The sequence below is a fragment of the Mauremys mutica genome, chromosome 1, assembly GCF_020497125.1.
Source record: "Mauremys mutica isolate MM-2020 ecotype Southern chromosome 1, ASM2049712v1, whole genome shotgun sequence".
Taxonomy (NCBI): domain Eukaryota; kingdom Metazoa; phylum Chordata; order Testudines; family Geoemydidae; genus Mauremys; species Mauremys mutica.
In genome coordinates, this window is record NC_059072.1 from 1666025 (window position 1) to 1686609 (window position 20585).

Consider the following 20585-nt stretch of genomic DNA (forward strand, 5'->3'; position numbering starts at 1 on the left):
GGGGCAGCGCTGAGACAGAGGTGGTGAGCTGGAGGCAGAGCTAGGGAGCTTGAGCTGGCCAGCCCAGAGCCGGGAGCTGGGGCATTCCTTGTTCAGTCCCTTTCTTGCCCCTCAGGGCCTGGCTCTGGGGTGCTGGGGCTGGGGCCAGGCGACACAGGAAACTGTCCATGCCAGAGTCAGGAACACGAGAAAGGAGACACACACTGAGCTGAATGCTGGCGGGAAAGTTTATTATCACTGCACTGTGCTGAGATGGCTGAGAAGAGCAGAGCGCGGGTGCGACAGGGAGAGAAGGGGGCAGAGCAGAGCGGGAGTGACACAGCGTAACTCAGCGATGCTTTGCAGAAGGGACTTTGCAGCCGGGGACACAGGACCTGGTCTCCCTGGGGAGCGGGAGGGACCCGATTCACTCACAGCCCAGGTGTTGGGAGCCCTCAGGTGCAGGCGACCTGCCTCCCCTAGGCTTTGCGCTTACACATGAAAGCGAATTTGGAGTCACAGGGATAATCGTGCCATTTCGGAAAACCTAGAAAGAAAAACAGAAATGACCCCTGGGGTGGGGCAGGCTGGGCCATACAGGGACCCCTGCCCCACCCCATTCTCTGCCCCTCAGAGAAGATCTCAGCTCCTGGGCATGGGACCCGAGGAAGAGGAGGGTGGGATAGAGACCTAAGCGCCCCAGCATAGGCAGAGTTTGGCTTCTAAATTTTGGAGGGAGGGAGCTCCTGTCAGCCAACGTCCCTGTGCAGTGGGGAGGGGGGAGGATTTCTTGCCCGCCCAGAGTGACACCATTTCAGATTTGGCGGGGCAGGCAACTTTAACTGAAAATGCTGGGGTTTCTTTTTTGTGGGGGGGCAGATAGCTTAGAAATTATCTGACAGGAACATTGTATCTAATTCCTATATCAAGAAAGAAAATTAAATAAATATTAGACCCACTGAGCTCTAATACTAACACGTTCTGACATCCTGTGGCAAGTTAGGTTAAACATTGTAATGTGTATTCTTACTCAGATACTCTTCCTAATGTCCAAAGGGACCATTGGGATCATCTGGTCTGAACTCCTGCACATCGCAGGCCACAGATCTTCGCCCACCCACTGCTGGAATAGACCCCTCACCTCTGGGTGAGTTACTGAAGTCCCCAAATCATGGTTTAATGACTTCAAGTTACAGAGAATTCACCATTTACACTAGTTTAAACCTGCCGGTGACCCATGCCCCATGCTGCAGAAGAACGTGAAAACCTCCACAGTCTCTACCAATCTGACCCAGGGGAAAATTCCTTCCTGACCCCAAATATGGTGATCAGTTACACCCTGAGCATGTGGGCAGGACCTGCCAGGCAAATATCTGCGAAAGAATTCTCTGTAGTAATGCAGAGCCCTCCCCTTCTAGTGTCCTGTCTCTGGCCGTTGGGAATTTTTGCTACAGGCCGTCGCTGTTGGGCCACACACCATTGCAGGCAGTCCTGTCATACCAGCCCCTCCATAAACTGATCCAGCTCAGTCTTGAAGCCAGTTAGGTTGTTTTGTCCCCACTAGTCCTCTTGGGAGGCTGCTCCAGAATTTCACTCCTCTGACGTGAGATAATTTGTAAATCTTCTGAAGCTGGAGAAGGAGTTCAGGATGATAACGTATGACAAAGTGGCAATGTTTTTAATGTTTTCTTTGAATACCAGGTGGGTGCCTGTGATGCAGCAGGGAGTGGGGAGTATTGACCTGGGAAGGTTGCAGGGGAGTTTTGCTGGGACAGTCTGCATTGGGGATGGGAGACTTTCCTTGCTGGAGGATACCTGACCATGGGGAAATGGAGGGGAGGCCAGACCAGGGGTGGCTCCAGGCCCTGCGGGAGGTCCACCAAAGCCACAGGACCACCAGAGCCGCCTGCCGCCCTCCCAGAGCGCCCCCCACAGCACGCCACTCTGCTTGGGCGGCAAAATGTCTAGAGCCACCGCTGGGCCAGACAGACCTCCTGGTTTCCCAGATAGACATGACTGAGGGGGGTCCTGTTGTCCGTACTTGCAAGACCTGTCTTGAACTGTGTTCCAGTCCTCTAAATAAACCTTCTGTTTTACTGGCTGGCCGAGAGTCACAGCTGACTGTGGAATTGGGGTGCGGGGCCCTTTGGCTTCCCCAGGAGCCTCACCTGTGGGAAGCACACACTGTGGAAGGGGATGCTGAGTGCTCCAAGGCCAGATCAAGGAAGGTCATAGAATATCAGGGTTAGAAGGGACCTCAGGAGGTATCTAGTCCCACCCCATGCTCAAAGCAGGACCAATCCCCAGACAGATTTTTGCCCCAGATCCCTAAGTGGCCCTCTCAAGAATTGAACTCACAACCCTGGGTTTAGCAGGCCAATTCTCAAACCACTGAGCTATCCCTCCCTCCATCAAAGCTGTGTAAGCTTTTTGCCTGGAGACAGTCTGCTCAGAGAGAGGAGGCTCCCCAGAGTCCTGCCTGGCTTCGTATGGAGCAGTTCCAGAGCAGCGCCTGGTGATTTAGGGGCACAGTGAGAAGGATTTATAGATTGCAGCACTCTGGTGCATACTGCTTCCAGAGTGCTGCAAATGACCAAGATCTCTTTCTTGATGGGTAACAGCTAATTTAGGCATGGTAATTTTGAATGTATAGTTAGGATTATATTTTGCCATGTGCATTACTTTGCATTTAACATTGAATTTCATCTGCCATTTTGTTGCCAATTCACTCAGTTTTGTGAGATTCCTTTTTAACTCTTCGCAGTCTGCTTTGGACTTAACTAGCTTGAGTAATTGTGTATCATCTGCAAATGTTTCCACCTCACTATTTACCCCTTTCTGCAGATCGTTTGTGAATATGTTGAACAGCCTTGATCGCATTACAAGCCCCTCAGGGAAAACCGCTATTTACTAAAAGGGGACTGGATAAATTCATGGTGGCTAAGTCCATAAATGGCTATTAGCCAGGATGGGTAAGAATGGTGTCCCTAGCCTCTGTTCGTCAGAGGATGGAGATGGATGGCAGGAGAGAGATCACTTGATCATTGCCTGTTAGGTTCACTCCCTCAGGGGCACCTGGCATTGGCCACTGTCGGTAGACAGATACTGGGCTAGATGGACCTTTGGTCTGACCCGGTACGGCCTTTCTTATGTTCTTCTCTCCATTCTGAAAATGGACCATTCATTCCTACCCTTTGTTTCCTGTCTTTTAACTTGAGTGCCTGGCAATGCTTTCAGGATCGTCTAATGATCCTTAATTTAATTTAATGACAAACCTTTTGTTATCAGGGCTTGGCTACACTTACAGTCTGCAGCGCTGGTAGTTTGCAGCGCTGGTCATCCAGCTGTGTAGGAGCAGCGCTGGTGTGTGGCCACACTCACAGCTACCAGCGCTGGTGCGTGGCCACATTTGCAGCATTTCCAGCGCTGTTGGGAGTGATGCATTATGGGCAGCTATCCCAGCATTCAAGTGGCCGCAACGTGCTTTTCAAAAGAGGGGGGTGGAGTGGGGTCTAGTGTGACAGGGAGCGGGGGGAAAGAGAGAGTGGATTTTTGGAGCCAACACTGTGTGTTAGCTTCCTGACTTGAAAAATCAGAACATTTTTCCGACCCCTTAGTCTTAACTCTTAATTGCAAACAGCATGTAGGCAACACGACTCCCCGCTGTTTCCCTGCCTGCCTCTCATTTGATTGTTTACAGCCAAGTACAGATGATCACAGCAAACAGGAGCTGTGTTTGTTTTTTAGATAGCAGCAGCAACGGAGGAGCTCCACAGAGCTCGTTCACAACAGGGAGGAGGATCTCATTTGATTGTTCACAGATTGATCACAGCAAACAGGAGCTGATAAGCAGCTCCGGTAGAAACGGAGCGAAACGGAGCTCCTCCGGAGGTTCACAACAAAACAAAGAGAGGCTGCATAACAAAACAAAGGGAGTAATTTAGTTTAAAGCATTCTGGGATATCTCCTTATTCCCTGGAGGCCAATAAAAGCGCTGGTGTGTGTCCACACTTGATGAGCAGCGCTGGATCACCAGCGCTGCAATCGCTACACCCCAACCTGGCCAGGTGTACAGCCAGCACTGCAGCCAGGGAGTTGCAGCGCTGGATGTGCCTTGCAGGTGTGGACAGTTACTAATTGCAGCGCTGGAAAGCCTCTACCAGCGCTGCAACTTGCAAGTGTAGCCAAGCCCTTAATCACCTGCCTCTGTGTATAACCAACTCCCTGCCCCAAGGACAGACATTGTAAGCAGCACAGAACTCATCACATTCCACAAGCTCTGGCTCCTGGGTGCTGAGCACCCATTATTTTTTTCCCTAGTACCCATGGAGTCAACGCCTGTGCCTCAGAGCATCCTGGTAGCCATTCTCTGCACCTGTTGGAGTTTGAATGAATCTTTATTAAACATGGGAGACTAGATTTGCACACAATACTCCAGATGAGGTCTTACCAGTGCCTTGTGTAATGATTGTGACACTACACCCCATATTCATTCTAGAAACATTATTATGATCTGATCATGGCACAACTATGATGCATTCTGTACTAGACGGGTCATGTGAGGTGTCATTGGAAGAGTTATGATTTGCTGAATATGATTACTCTATTTGTGTACATGTATCATTTTTGTATCTGAAGTTACGAATATTGACTATGTATCTTTATTTCACATGTAGTCACGCCTGGGTGACACCCACTAGGCAAGATGCTTCCAGTCTAGAAAGCTGGTTGGGAAGGGCCCGTTCAGGGGAAGTGCCCTGAAGGTGAGCCTTCCTGAGACCGCTCCAGACAGCCTGTCAGTAATGGCTGCTCTGATTCAGCAAGGGCATGTGACAAGCTCACATGACTCTGGACTCCATTTTGGGTGCCTGTGTTTTTCCACAAACTGGCCTGGGAGCCAAGTTTGAAACAAAGGGTTCCCGCCCCAGGTTAAAGCTATATAAGGCCGGGAGTGACATCATCTGTTGTTCTTCACTGCCCCACAACTGAACACCTGAGAGATGCTCCTAAGGAAAAGGACTTGGAACCAGGGTGGGGATCCCAAGGTGCAAAGTAAATGCACTTGTCTCTTAAGAATCTACAAGCCTGCCTGTGCCCCAGCAGTCAGAGCGAGAAGCTGCTAATTCATATCCAATCTAGCTAGTGTGTTAAGTTTAAGTTGCATTTTTGTTTATCTGCTTTGATCTGTTTGCTATCCCCTATAATCACTTTTGTTCTTAATACATTTGTTTTGCTTCATCTAAACCAGTGAGTTTGAATGAAGTGCAAAGGCTGTTATATTTCCTCTCCACACTGAGGGAGAGGAGAACTTTTTGTGCCATGTTTTGTGCCAAAGTCAGTAATAAAAATGTTTGTTAAATAAGATTGGTCCCAGGACCAATCCCTAAGGAACTTCTCTGGTAACCTCCCTCTAGCCTGACCGTTCCCCTCTCAGTGTGACCCACTGAAGGCTCCCCTTTAACCAGTTCCTTAGCCACCTTTCAGTTCTCATATTAATCCCCATCTTCTCCAATGTAACTGATCATTTCTCATGTGGAACTGTATCCAATGCCTAACTGACATTGAGGTAGATAAGATCTATTATATTTGCTTTGTCTAAAAAACCAGTTATCTTCTCAAAGAAAGATATTAGTAACTTTGTTACCACCCCTTGAATACAACAATTGAAACCATTCTACAAAAACCTACAGTTCCCAGCCAATGAGAGCTGCAGAGCTGGCTCTGGGGGTGGGGGAAGCATGTGGAGCTCCCCTAATCACAGCTGTGCCTAGGAGCTGGACTTGCCGGCCGCTTCCGGGAGCCACACGGAGCCAGGGAGCTGCACCGCTAACTGGACTTATAATGGCCTAGGGTCACCAGAATCACTTTTCTATCTGGTGTTCCAGTCAAAACCCGGATGCCTGGCAACCCAAGATAAATGGAATTGGTCTGAGAGCCCCGGCTCTGCCCCTCGCTCCCCACACCTACTAGCACTGCAGGCCCCACACAGACACAGCACTCAGTGATTGGGGACAGACAGGGGATTAGTTGTGATTTTCGCCCCTTTCCTGTTCACAGCCAGTCTGCAAACCAACCCTTTGTCATACACCAACACTGGCTAGTCGCTGTTGCTGGCTGGGCCATTCAGAACTTCTCTCCCTCCCCGCTGGTATCGTGAAAGCCGAATCACTAACCCCACCTCCTGCAGGTTCTGCTCCCTGGCTGGAACTTTTCCTAATGATCCCCTCCCAGGGCCAATTTCCATGGGAACAGTCATTCGTGCTCATTGTATGAACGCTCCGAGGCTGTGCAGCACTTTCACAAGCAGCCGGCATGTGTGCGAATGCTTGTGAGTAACACGACCCCACGAGGGGGCCAAATGCAGCTCCTGTCCCCAAATCACTGTGGGGATCAGTGTTTGCACAGTTCAGCCGGCTCGACACCCTGGTGCAGTGGAGTAGGGGTGCAACAGAGACTCAGAGCCATCACCCTTAACAGCTCCACAGAGTCCCCCTTTAGGGCCAGGTGTGTGTGTGTGTCCGTCCGTCCGTCCATCCGTCCTGCCTGTCACTGGAGCAGAGATGTGAACTGACCCAGGAAAGCTGGTAAGTAGGATTTTACCAGGTGAGACAAGGGGTTTTCTCCTAACTGCCCTCCCAGCATGGGGCAGGGAAGAGAGAGGAGCCAGGATCTGCACTCCAGGGCGCGCTGGGGCCAGACTGAATCAGTATCTCAGGACTTGTGTGGTCAGAGGGCTGCCAGGATGGTAGGTCCATGGGGGTCTGAGCCGCCTGCTTACCTTTATGGTAAAATAACACCGCACAGTGCTCGTTTCCCACCAGATTATTGGGTTGCCCCTTATCCCAAGCTCTGAAAGTGAACGGGGAATTATCTGACCATCTCCAGCATTGATTCTGCAGAGACAAAGGAGACCAGAGCCCGTCAAACCCCAGGTTACACAGCTAGAGACGTGCCCCGGAGCCGAGGGGCCATGGGCTGGCCACGGGCTGACGTTGCCCCAGGCTCAGTGGACCCCCCGAGGGGTGAAAGGCTGCGACGTGGCCCAGGAGGTCTCTGTCTCTGGCATTTTATCACAGTGAGGAGGCCAAGAGCAGTCTGGCGTGTTTAGCAAGTGACGACAGCCTGTCGGCTGGAGGGAGCCTCGTCCAGGAGTCTGCGCCATCGCCCCCCACCCCCCAAAACACCAGCCTCTCCCGCGCCCTGGGGCCAGACAGGAGCGGCTGCAGCAGGGTGCGTCTGTGCTGCCCAGAAGTGCTGCCCACGGAGCTCCCCCGTCTCCCATCGGTGCCACCGGCGGCATTGCTCTGCGGCTGCCGGCCGACCAGCAGGGCCAGCAGCACCCATCACATGCGCCCAGCCCCGAGCTCTCAGAAACGTCCCGTTCAGCCTCGGCAGTTGGGTGTGTGGATTGAATGGAAGATTTGTCCTCGTGCAAGTCCCACGTCACACACACGACCACACACAGTATCCCCACCGGCGTCCTGCCCTGAGTCCCCAACTGTCCCATGAGGCATGAATTCAGCTGGAGGAATCAGGGGTTGGTCGTGACCTGGGTTGGGGATAACCAGCGACACAGCGAGCCAGGAGCAGCAGAGACCCTGGATACAGAGGAACCGACCGAGGAGCAGGCTGTGACTGTCAGACACTGCAGCCGGGGGCAGCTCTGTGCAGGGTTTATGGGGGAATAGCAGCAGTTGGAAAGGACCCCAGGGAGAGACACTGACTGAGCCTGGCCTGGAAACCAGCCTGTTTACTGGACTGCAGACCCCCCCACCCCCCAGCACTGGCCTGCAGAGCCTTGACTGGCGACTGCACTGGCCCAGGGGCCAAACAAGAGCCGCGGTGGCTCCCTTTGAGCTGTAAGTGATGAAGCCTCTGTAGCCAGGGGGGATCTGCAACCTCCCCATTCCCGCCAGCCCCAGTCGCTGCCCTTTCCTGGACCTGTGTCGGGTGGGTATCGGGACCCACCGGGGCTCCCCCTACAGGCCTGGAGCTGACGCACCTCTGGCCAGGTGACCCCCCCTCACTGAGCCCACCCTGAGGACGAATACACAGAGCGACAGCACTCCCAGGGCTCTGCTGCCCTCGCATTGGTCGCTCTGCCCGTGGGGCTGCCCCTTTCCCCGAGCCCTCGTCTAGACGTCTCGTCCATGTGGGGCGGGGCTGACTCTCGGGCCGGGCGTGCACGGTCTGAGCACAATGGGCTGGTGTGGTGGGTCCCTGGGCACAGGGCCAGCTCCAGACCCCAGCGCGCCAAGCGCGCGCTTGGGGCGGCCTTTTGCTGGCAGGGCGGCAGGCGGGTCCGGTGGACCTTCCGCAGTCATGCCTGCGGGAGGTCCAACGGAGCCACGGGACGACCGGACTTCCCGCAGGCATGACTGCGGCGGGTGCGCTGGTCCCGCGGCTCGTGTGGACCTCCCGCAGGCATGACTGCGGAAGCTCCACCGTAGGCGCGGGACCAGCGGCACGTCTGCGGGAGGTCCCGCGGAGGCGCGGGACCGGTGCCCGGCAGCGCGAGCGGCGCAGCGCACCGCCCTGCTTGGGGCGGCAGAATTCGTAGAGCCGCCCCTGCCTGGGCACTAGTGTCACGAACGTGAATATTAATACCAGCAGCTTATACTCTGCACCGGGCGCTGGGGATCGATCCTGAGACTGAAAACCCAGGCGGTTACAGCCCCTTTTCACCCCGTTCCAATGGAAATCCTGCTCTGGCGCCACCCCCGCCCCAAACAACAACCTCCCTGAGCAGAGACCCAGAGCCCAGGGGCTGGGGAGGGGCTGCCAGAGGCAGAGCGGGGACCGGGCACTCACCGCCTCAAGATCCCACAGTCCAATCCAGAAAAAACTGTAAATTTTGTGGTACCGCTTGATGTAATGGGCCAGCATGTTATTTTCTCCAGCACTGTGAATGGAGACGAGATGGGCCCCGGGCCTCTGGTGCTGGCAGTGAGCCTGGGAGAAGAAGAAACAAAGCCAGTTAAACAGGGACCCGCTGTCATGCTGGGAGGAGAGCACGGGTGGGGCGGATGAAGGGCACGGTGCTGACCCAGGCACTCGGACTCTGCCAGGCGCTCGGCTTGTGCCCGTGAGCAATTAGCACCACATGACCTCAGTGCAGCCCTGACCGAGGGGATTTCCTGGCAGATCTCACACGGTCCGGGTGCCCGGGCTGCAGCCAAGCCCGGAAGCCTACACAGCAATGAAACTGCCCCGCAGCCTGAGCCCTGTGAGCCTGAGTCGGCTGGCATGGCCCAGCTGCGGATTTTTCTGCACTGTGTAGACAGACCCACAAGGGCCTGTTCTCGACCCAGGGCTATTCAGACTCTGTCTCAGGGATCAGGGAGACAAAACAAAATCAGTGCGGGTGAAGGCTGCCGGTGACAGTGAGGTTGCTGGAGCGGTAAATAGTGACGGACGCGTCAGGTCTACGCAGGGATCAGGATCGCACGGTGAGCTGGGCTGACTTGATCCACGTGTGCTGTAATACAGCTAAACGCAGGGTCGCACGGCCGGGAACCAAGGCAGCCGGCCACACTGACAGCCAGGGGATGTAGCCTGGCAGCTGGGACTGAAAAGCACGGAGGGGTGATGGCAGCAACCAGCTGAATGTGAGCTCTGAGTGCCGAGCTGCACACGAGGGCAGGCGTGAGCCTGGAACGTGCAGGCACAGGGTGATCGCGTTGGAGCAGGGAGGGGGTGTTACACATATTCGGCACCAGTGAGACCAGCACTGGGCACCGTGTCCTGGTCTGGGATCCGCTCCTCAGACAGGACGTTAACAAACTGGAGAGCTCAGAAAAGAGCTCCAAGAACGACACGAGGTCTGGAAAACCTGCCTCACGGAGGGAGACTTGCAGGAAAGCCAGAAGATTTGTGACTGTCCCTCCTTCCAGGCCCAGCTTCCCAGAGAGACGTGGCCAGGGTTTAGCATAATAGCTGCCCTGGGGAGGAGCTGTCCCTGGGCCAGCTGCTGCCCAGCCGGGCACTCCTGCTACCAGCCTTTCCCCTCCTCCAGCTCCATGAGGAGAGGAAGCCTTCCCTGGCTCCTAGCTGAGGTCCCCACAGATGTCCTTGCCCTGTCCCCATGCCCCAGACACAGCCCTGCTGGGTAATGGGTCTGTGACCTGCCCCTGTTCTATGCTGACCCGGAGCAACTGCTCCCACAATAGCCAAAGCACTAAACAGCATTGCAGGGGCACTATGGAGCGGAGACAGCAGAAACCACAGCCCCTCCCAGAACATGGGGAATTCAGCCTCACAGGCACATCCACGTTCACTCAGTGCCCCACACAGCATTACACGGGGCTCCAGCCCCCCATCAGGTCCCGTGCTGCAACTCCTTGGCCACATGCCAGCCAGCCAGAGACCTTAGCACAGCCCTGCCACTGGAGCTGCTCTGGTAACACCGAGTAAGGAGCAGGCCCTTCCGGAGCTGCCTGCAAGAGGGAGACAAGACCCCACCTGGGCCCAGGCCGTCCCTGCTGTCCCTGGCAGACACAGCGCATGACAAGCATGTCGGGTCCAGAGGAGATCGTGCCCCACCGGGGGCTGCGTTTCCATTGTGTTCTGCTCCCCAGCCAGGCCAGGGCAGCTTGTTCCCTCACAGCCTGTTCCCAGGGCTCTGTCTGGCCCTGGGAAATGTGCAGCCCTGAGCTCCCACCCCTCCCACTGGAGCGGATTCCCCAGCCCAGCCCAGCTCACTGACTCTGATACCCAGCCTAAACCTCCCCATCCCTCCAGCCTCCAGCTCCAGCCCAGCGCCCCTGAGCCCTGCTTCTTCCACCCCCACCGCCTCTCACCTCAGCCTCTATCCAGGTTTTCCCTTGGGTGAAGTATCCATAGCAGTAGCCGTGGAAGAGTAGCCAGCCCCTGGGACAGGGCCCAGCCTGTGCCCCTGCAGAGAGAGGTGGTGGGGGGCAATGGTGGAGACAGGACACCGCGGTTAGAGGCTGTTTCAGAGGCAGAGCCATTTCTTCTCAGGGCTGGGGGCACAGAGGGACGGGGTGGAGCTGTGTCCCAGCGGGGGGTGGGGGGGGGGAACGGGACAGCCTGAGAAGAAAGACACAGTGTGCAGGGACTGGGGCAGCCCAGCCGGGAGCAGAGGCCGGATGGGGGAGAAGCTGGGGCTGGAGCGGAGCCATGAGCAGCCCTTGGAGAGGGACCCCGTGGGGACACGGCCGGCCAGTGGGAGGGGACCACGGGAGGGGGGGATGGGAGCCTGGAGCTGACGGGGGCTGAGCGCCCATTGCCCAGGGACTGGCCCCACCCAATCCTCATGGGAAGAGCCGACCCTGGGGGGCCTTTCACCCACCTTCTCTCACCCGCTCCCTGGGGAGGGGCCGCAGGGCCTGGGCTCCCCCCGGGCAGTGACCCCCAGCAGCAGGAGACGGGCAGTGGCTCTGGGAGTGACAAGGGAAATGAATCCACTTCCCTAGGGGCCGGGCAGGGACTCACCTTCCAGCGAGGGGTTAAAGATCAGGCAGCCGAGGAGGCAGAGGCTGAAGTAGGCGACTGGCCCCATCTTCTCACTTCCCCTGGGGAGAAAACACACAAGGGAGATGGGGCCAAGTCCCCCTGGAGTGACACCCCTCATAAGAACAGAACATAAGAACGGCCGTACCGGGTCAGACCAAAGATCCATCCAGCCCAGTATCTGTCTACCGACAGTGGCCAATGCCAGGTGCCCCAGAGGGAGTGAACCTAACAGGCAATGATCAAGTGAGCTCTCTCTCCTGCCATCCATCACCACCCTCTTTCAAACAGAGGTTAGGGACAGTTAGGGGAAGTTAGAAATTCCCCCTTCCCCATGCAGGAAAAATCAGGCAGGACGTCATATTAACAAAAGGGGGAAGAGACCAGTAGCCACACTTACAGCTCAACAAGCTGAAGAGTGGCGCTTGAAATTCCCCTCAGTGTGGACTCAGAAGAAAATAGATTGCGGTGAAATTAACGCTTGTGTTAGGGTTAGGCCCGTCTGCCTGTGTAGTATTAGGATTTTATGTTTGTATTTTGTATAATTGAGAATGAAAGATAAAGAATAACACAGTAATAATGCAGCATGTATTAAATATATTGATGTATTATTTGACCATATCCTGCCAGCCTCCCTTTCTGAAAGCAGGAAGGAATGGCCTAATGCGCCATTGGTAGAGATGCATCAGCCAGAATCTGTGTCTGGGCTGATTTCAAGGCAGTAACAGACCTTTAGGGTCACCACTTTGTTGTAGGTTTAGTATTTTAAAATAAGTAAAAGAATGCAATGGTTGCAATGCAAAAGAAAAACAATTTGATGATCCTATTCAAATGTTCTGTGTAAATCAATCCTGTTTTGTGTGTGAATGAGGAATGTGTGTGTTAGAAGATAAGTGTGAAGGCCATCACCAGACCAGATGTTCTAGGAAGGAACAAAGGACAGACGCAAAGGTGCCAGGATATTTCAGTAGGGGGGTGTTGCAATGCCAGAGGAGGGCAGATTGACGACTCTAAAGATGAGACAGGCACCTATTAATGGGGACAAGGTAGCTGTGATCAAACCCAGCCTGGGATAACTCCCTGAGAGACTTCATGAAAGAACAAGATGAAGGATGAGAAGGACAATTTGAGAAAACGTGCACTCATCAAACAACAATCGATTACAGCATTACGGTGCAAAACTCATTGGTCCTAATGAAGGAAAATCACTCTATAAACAGGGGCCTTGCCATGAACCTTTGGGTTCATCCTGCCAAGACTTTCCCGGAGCATTGTGTCACAACTGACAGAACCTGGCTCCTCCCTACCAGTGATCAACCTAGCTGGCCACTAGATGGATCCGGACTCTGGACTGTTAACTATAACATCGATTGGCAGGACAGTGTGTGTGTGTGTGTGTATCTGTGTGTGCGATTGAATACATATGCTAATTGTATTTCCAATAAATGCAGCATATTGCCTTCTCCCCTGAAAAAGATCCCATGTGATTCTTATAAGCATAACGTTTTTGGTGGAGAATTGCAATAGAGGGAAGACGCACAGTGACTGTTGAAAATACTGCTAAAAGGTGTACCATACATATAAAGTGCACACCCCTGGTCATACAGATACCAGGCCATAAGGGGGAGGATTAGCATCCTCGCTACTCCTACCCATCTGTCAGGGAAAATTGCATAGGTGAATATACCCTTGGTCATAGTGGGATTGAGCCCAAAAGGTAGGGGCTTAGCGTTCTCCCCTCCTGCTCTGTCAGTCAGGGTTGTTCCACCACAGCTACAAGCCTGAACCAAGAACTTTGCCATTACTGTATGTAATTGATTCCATTTAACCAATTCTAGCTCTCATCTCTACCTTTTTCCTTTTATGAATAAATCTTTAGATTTTAGATTGTAAAGGATTGGCAACAGCGTGATTTGTGGGTAAGATCTGATGTGTCAGTCAGGGTTTTTAGTGGGTATAGACGTCTTCTGTTGTGTAAGTCCCAGCATGAACGTGGGCACAGAAGAGTTATAAAGGTAAAAGATTCATAACGAAAATATGTTCAGGTGAAATGAGTCCCCTAAGGACAAAGCTCAAGAAGAGCAGAAAAAATTGCCATTCATACAGGAAATGATTCCTTTTAAGAAAATTTTGCAAAAGTTTGGGAACAGCCCATGGATTGAACAAGCATTAGCTAATGTCCATACTATGGCTGATTTGGAAGATAGATTGGCAAAATATTTGTTAGTCTACAGGCCATCAACTCCAATAAAAAGAGACTTGGCTACAATTTGGCTATTGTGGGGAGCATGCAATGAGGCATTCCTTCGCTTGGCTAGCTACCATGAGGAAACCGCCGCACTGCATGAGAAACTTGGTGTATCTGAACGAGAAACTGATACATGGAAAATACTGGCCCCTGGGGTCCAAAGCCAGTTAGATATTCTCAGAGGTACATGAAGAGAAGTTAAAATGCAAGAGGGGGGACTATCTAAACAGATAGAGGAAAAAGATAAAATACAAAAAGAGAATCAGGTTTTACAGGGAACGGTAAAGCAGCTAACGTTAGAACAAGGTAGAACCCCCTGCCAATCAAAACCGCTGTGAATCTATTATTAAATATCTCAAAATAAAACTGGGCTTTGCCACTTGACAGGTAGCGGCTGGGACAGCATGAGAATGGGACCAAGCCCAATATGGTGAGATCCTCGAATGGGAGGGAGACTGGGACCCTAGTGAAGCTTGGAATGGAGCTACATGGGGATGAGCCCCAGGGATTGGAACCTATTGAACAAAACAGCAGCATATTGACTTTAATGGGACATTTTGGGGAGCAAATGGGCAGGCGCAATTTCATAGCACAAGCCGTAGCCAGAACCTAAGAGCCCAGTGAGGACCCCGAGAATTACTTAACCCGATGGGGTTTGATGCAGGCAATGGCCAGCTTAACACTGGTGGGTGGCGCCACCACGCTGGACACAGTGACATTCAGCATACAATCCTTAGGAGACTGCTGCTTCCCTAGCTCCCTACTACGCCGGGAGACTTGGAATTTGGCAGGAGGATCACTCAGCTACCCTAGGGGAACTAAGAGGCTTGGTCCAACAAATAACCACCCATTCCGGACCACAGTCCACCATAAAAAAAAGAAACAGCTGCCCATGGAGCTGTGTTAGAACCAGCCGTTACATACACCAATGAGAGCGGCACAAAGGGAATCACGGGGTCCCGAGAAGGATACACTAGAGGCCGCTCCCATGGCTGGGGAAACCGGGGGCGACAAGGAGATCGGTTATTCCCAGACCTCCGGCAGTATCAGACAGCTTCCTCCCAGCAATCAAAAGAGGGAGGTGGGTACATGGAAAATGGGGTTCACCGGCTAGCCTGGTGAACACTAACGCAGCACGGGGCAAACTGAGAACAGTGGAATGGGGCCCCCACCCTAGAACTAGTCAGGGAAGCCAGGAGGTTGCAAATCCCACCAAGAGAGGTGGCTAGCGTAACTCCTAGTGCACCATCCCCTTCTTCCTCGCTGCCATGCTTCCTGGACTCACTCCCTTTTCCGGGACATGAATAGAGGGGCCTGCTGAATGAGGAACCCCACCACCAGTAGGGGCACAGAGTGGAGGTTCATGGGCAAGTCTTCTGAGATCCTGGGGGATGACCATGTGTGTACGTTCCACAGAGTGGACACACCGCTACAGTAGCTTTAATACCTACTGGGGCTGCTGTCTCCTTAATCAAAACAACCCCAAAGCAGGGAAAAGATTAAAACAAGTAGCTCTGAAATACTTTCAAGGGAAACCTCGTCTCGAGTGGAATGGACCCAAGTCCTCTTTTCGGTATGAGGGTTTGAGACATTAGGGGCTTGGATCCAGACTCCCGATATGGTTAATGAAATTATTCTGGGATCTGATTGGTTGTTCAAAAACAATGTGGTGATTGATATGCCTAGAGGTACCCTTGGGAAGTTAGAAATTCCCCCTTCCCCGTGCAGGAAAAATCAGGCAGGACGTCATATTAACAAAAGGGGGAGAGACCAGTAGCCACACTTACAGCACAACAAGCTGAAGAGTGGCGCTTGAAATTCCCCTCAGTGTGGACTCAGAAGAAAACAGATTGCGGTGAAATTAACGCTTGTGTTAAGAATGTGTGCCTCCCCAAAAACAATACTCCCCCCGAGAGAGGCAGAGGCCCAATTGCTGCAAACTGTCCAGGAATAGAGCAACAAGGGGTCATTCGAAAAACAAATTCACCCTTTAACTCCCCTGTGTGGCCAGTGCTAAGGCAGACGGCCAGTCCTGGCGTTTAACATCGATTATAGAAGAATCAGTAAGGGCACCATTGTGGCTGATATGACACAGGCCTTACAAACAGTGCAGGCCACAGCTAAATATTCCTCACTTATTGATCTGGCCAAGTGTTTCTTTCCCATCCCCCTACATCTGGACTCCCAAGGTCGGTTTGCTTTTACAATAAAGGAGCAACAATGGACCTTTTGTCGGTTGCCCGGGGATATCACAACAGCCCGGCTATTGCCCAGCGGCAGGCAGTGGATTTGCTAGAACAGTTGAGCCCGCAAGAAAGGCCATTTGTGTTTTCATATGTAGACGACATTATAATATCTGGGGAAACTGAGGCACAAACTCAAACACTAACGAAAAAGTGATGGCACTAATTCAGGACATGAGGTTCAAAGCAGCCTTAGACAAGGCTCAGTTGGTGCCACCTCAGGTTCACACCTGGGCGCAGCCATTGGACAGGAAGGGAGACAGGTCGAACAGAGGACGATCAGGGCACTGGTAGGAATGCCAGCCCCTACCGACACCCACTCTTTAAGGGTACTGCTAGGAGGATTCAATTTTCTTAGACCGCACATTTATAAATATGCTGAAATAACTCCCCCATTATGGAAACTGCTAAAGAAAAAGACAACATGGGAATGGGGAGAAGAGCAGGACTCCGCTTGAACCCTGCTAAATCCGAAGGCTCCCACAGCCCCAGCCCTGCGTTTCCCTGATGAATCTCAGCCTTTTCTTATTCGTTTGGCGGCTAATAACACACTATTACAAAACAATGAAGAGGGAAAGCTAGTGCCCAGGGCCATTCCTAGATATTCTGGGGCCCTATGCAGCCCCCCCACGAGGGGGGCCCCAGGCCTCTGTGAAAGGAGCGGGGTGCTGGCCCCAGGCCTCCGTGGGGAGGGCGGGGGCGGGCGAGAAGTGGGACCCAGGCCTCCGCAGGAGGGGCGGGGCTGGCTTGGGGGGCAGGGGGGAACCACCCCCCAGCACTCACCACCACCGCTGGTGAGTGCAGCCCCGGCCCTGCTGCAGAGGAGTGGGGGAGGGGCGGGGGCAGAGCAGGGCCGTGGGCCGTGGGGAGGAGCCAGAGCAGGGGCTGGAGTAGAACATTTCCTGGGGCCCGACGCAGCTGTGTACTTTGCCTGTGGGTAAGGGCGGCCCTGCTAGGGCCGGTAGCATGTGAATCCAGGAAATGACAAGGAAATAAATTGTGACCCCTGTGAACGTAAGTGTCTAGCAGCCGTCTGGGCAGCACAATCTTCTGAACCACACACAGGAACAGCCCCTGTTACTAGCCAAAGCAGCCACACTCCTCTCAAGGACATTTTATCTGGTGGATTGAGGGGAGGTAAAGTCTCAAGCACCCAAATGGCCCAATGGAGGCTTAGTGTAGTTAACAGAGGGGTGACCACGGAAACGGTGTCCAGGCCGGACATGCTGACACATGCCCTGATTGAAAATGAGAACCAACATGACTGTCCAGAGGTCACTCTGGAGCAAAGAATTGCCTTGGCAGAGGCACCCCCAGTGGAAGAATTCGATACCCTGGGCCAAGAAAAGCACGTCTGGTTCACTGACGGGAGTGCAATGCTAGTAAAAGGGAAAAGATGTGTAAAACACGCTGCCATTAACAAGAGGAAGTCATTCAGGGACATTTAGAGCATGAATCAGCTCAGCATGCCGGGCTCCAGGCAATTTATAAGGTTTAAGGTAATATGAAATTTCCCCATGGCCCATGTCTATTTATGCTGACAGTGATGTGTATGTGACGGGGATACAGTTTTGGATACATGATTGCTATAGGAATGGGTGGAAGCAGCAGATGGAAAGGATAGTGCATATCCAGAGGAATGGAAATGGATTTACCAGAGGGTGACAAAGAACCCTAAACAGTTAAAGGTGTGACATGTTGTGACATTATTGACATAATCTGTAACTGTATAGATCACTGTTGAGACCACTGTTATAGATTTGCAGCAAATATTGTATGACGGTTGTCATGTAAGGGGTCTATGGAGAGGTGATGGGTTGCTGGTTATGATTATGGCGTCTATATGTGTGTATCATTTTTGTAGTTGAAGTTATGAATATTGGCTCTATACTGTCTGTATTTCAAACTTATGCTGTGCTTCTGGGTGACACCCAGATAAATTGGTGTCAGCTCTGCCTAGCCTGCTTGATGGCCCATTAAGGACCATCAGCTACACAACTGACCCACTGAGAGAAGGCAGATATGCCTTGTGACTCACAGGGCCAGCTCTAGACCCCAGCGTGCCAAGCGCGCGCGTGGGGCGGCATTTTGCCGGAAGGGCGGCAGGGGGCTCCGGCGGACCTTCCGCAGGCATGACTGCGGAAGCTCCAACGGAGCCGCAGGATCCGCAGGCACGTCTGCCAGGAGCCGCGGGACCGGCGACTGGGAGCGCGCCCCCTGCGGCATGCCGCCTGCTTGGGGCGGCCAAATTCTTAGAGCTTCCCCTGGTGACTCAGCAAAGTATGCAGGGACTTGCCGATGTGACTCCAGACTCCATTTTGCTGTAATTTTCCACAGTGAGGACAAAGAGGTTCTTACACCTGGAAAAGCCTATATAAGGCTGATGCCTCAACTCCATAGAATCATAGAATCTCAGGGTTGGAAGGGACCTCAGGAGGTATCTAGTCCAATCCCCTGCTCAAAGCAGGACCAAACCCAACTAATCCATCTTGTCTTCAATCCTGTTTCTTACCTCTGGAGGGACTTTGCTACAGACTGAAGCTCTGAACAAAGGACTGATGACCCATCCCAGCTGGGGATGTTCCAGAGACTTGGTTTGAACCTGCAGCTTGTTCCATCACAGCTACAAGCCTGAACCAAGAACTTTGCCATTACTGTATGTAATTGATTCCATTTAACCAATTCTAGCTCTCATCTCTACCTTTTCCCCTTTTATGAATAAACCTTTAGATTTTAGATTGTAAAGGATTGGCAACAGCGTGATTTGTGGGTAAGATCTGATGTGTATATTGACCTGGGTCTGGGACTGGGTCCTTTGGGATCGAGAGAACCTTTCCCCTTTATTGGGGTGTTGGTTTTCATAACCATTCATCCCCAGGACGAGTGGCACTGGTGGTGATACTGGGAGACTGGAGTGTCTAAGGGAATTGCTTGTGTGACTTGTGGTCAGCCAGTGGGGTGAGACCAAAGTCCTCTCTGTCTGTCTGGTTTAGTTTGCCTTGGTGTGCAAAGGAACCCAGCCTTGGGCTGTGACTGCCCCGCTCTAAGCAATTTGTCCTGAACTGACACTCTCAGTTGGGTCCCGCCAGAACCAGCATCGTTACACATGTAAGGGCACACAGTAAAGGAACAAGTATGGAAGTCACCTGGAGTAATCGGGTAGATACAGTAGCCCAACAGCGACATAGCAGTTGTAACCAGGGTCAGAAAAGGAACGTCTGTGCTGACACATCTGAGCCAATAGATGGCGCTACAAACTGCCCAAACTGAGTTCCAGGAAAAACAGAGACAGGAGTTACTTAATGTTGCCCATCAGTTTATGCATGGAGGAGTGGAAGGAACTTTGAAAAAGCGAAAGCAAGTAGCAGAATGGGAGTGTACGGAGGGTGATGTTAAAACAGGGGTGTGAAATTGTGTGTGGTGCGCTCAGGACAAGGCTCATCCTCCGCACTGGCAACCCAGGATGCATCAACAAAATTTTATTGATAAATTGCCAAGGAGTAAGGAAGGATTCCAGTACTTATTGGTGATAATTGATTCCTTTTCAGAAAGGGTGGCTGGCAGGATATGGTCAAATCATACACCCACACATAGAACACATGCTAAAATATTATTCTTTATCATTCCTTCTAAATTATACAAAAGACAAAGATAAAATCCTATGACACCACCTGTGGCTCTCACTGCCCCTCCTCTCCAGCTTTGCAGGGCAGGGATGCAGAAAGCAGAGCCCCAGGGAGAGGATGTGGGGCACCGACACAAGGGGATGGGGTGCAGGCTGGGCCATTCCCACCGGGGAAGGGGTGGGACAGAGATGGCCCCTGGGACTCACACAGGGCATGTCCGTCCATGAAGCTCCGTCCCAGCGCTTGGCTGCCACGGAGTGTCCAGCACCCAGTGTGGAGGAGAGAAGGGACAGGAGGGGGCAGGGACTCACCGGTCTGTCTGGGCGGCTGGTCTGGAGCGATGAGGATCGGAGCTCAGCCTGTGCAGGGCGCTGGATCTCCGGGGTATTTATAGACTTACTGAGGGTGCAGGGAGGCAAGAAAGGGAGGAGCTGAGGATGCTGAACATGCAAATCAGCACAGTTGACAAATACAAGGGTCCCAGTCCACAGCAAACCGAGACTCTGTGAGCCACCCAGCAGCTGAGCTGGGACCATCAGGAAGCCTTGGTTAGGGTGAGATCAAAGGCAGAGGCTTTGGGTAACGTGCCCATCCTTGACCTCTGTGTAAGGGCACTGTTGGGCCATTAGTGAAACTTGGTGTGGTTTTTGGTTGGTCATTTCCCAATGCCAAAAGAAAGGGGAGGGGCTGAGGAGAAATCAGGACCCTGAAACTCACAGAGTGGGGTTACATGTTTTCCATTAACCTTTCCCATTTTTCCTTATTTTTAAATTGGTTGCTGTTTAATAAATTGTATTTGCTTTGAACTGTGTGTAATGCTGAGTGGGCCAGGGACATGTCCAGAGCAGAGGGAGCACGTCAGAGTGGGCCACCCTAGCCCCTGTCCTAGGTGACCACAACAAGATTGGGGGTCGAGCCCCCTGGGAATCCTGGGCCAGCCTTGTTGGGGTTAGGAGGACTTTGCTGCACAGGAAAGTGGAAGGGGAGTCTCCGAGGTCAGGCAGGGCTCTGGGTGAA

At 52.8% G+C, this 20585-nt stretch overlaps 1 protein-coding gene across 1 annotated transcript; it reads right to left on the bottom strand.

The window, feature by feature from the left end:
- Positions 1-198: 198 nt before the first annotated feature.
- On the bottom strand, positions 199-20128 carry LOC123375831 (C-type lectin BpLec-like). Its single transcript, XM_045027149.1, has 6 exons — positions 19880-20128; positions 11434-11513; positions 10779-10873; positions 8791-8931; positions 6758-6872; positions 199-526 (listed from the first exon to the last, which is right to left on the bottom strand). Exons 2-6 carry the CDS (start codon positions 11498-11500, stop codon positions 459-461), a joined length of 486 nt encoding a protein of 161 aa, XP_044883084.1. The 5' UTR covers positions 11501-11513; positions 19880-20128; the 3' UTR covers positions 199-458.
- Positions 20129-20585: the final 457 nt, after the last annotated feature.

Coding starts and splice junctions, on each gene's coding strand:
- LOC123375831 (XM_045027149.1), bottom strand. CDS start 11,500: ATGGGGCCAGTCGCCTACTTCAGCCTCTGCCTCCTCGGCTGCCTGATC. Junction 10,874..11,433: donor CTTTAACCCCTCGCTGGAAG/GTGAGTCCCTGC, acceptor CTCTCTCTGCAG/GGGCACAGGCTGGGCCCTGT. Junction 527..6,757: donor GGTGTTATTTTACCATAAAG/GTAAGCAGGCGG, acceptor TTTTCTTTCTAG/GTTTTCCGAAATGGCACGAT.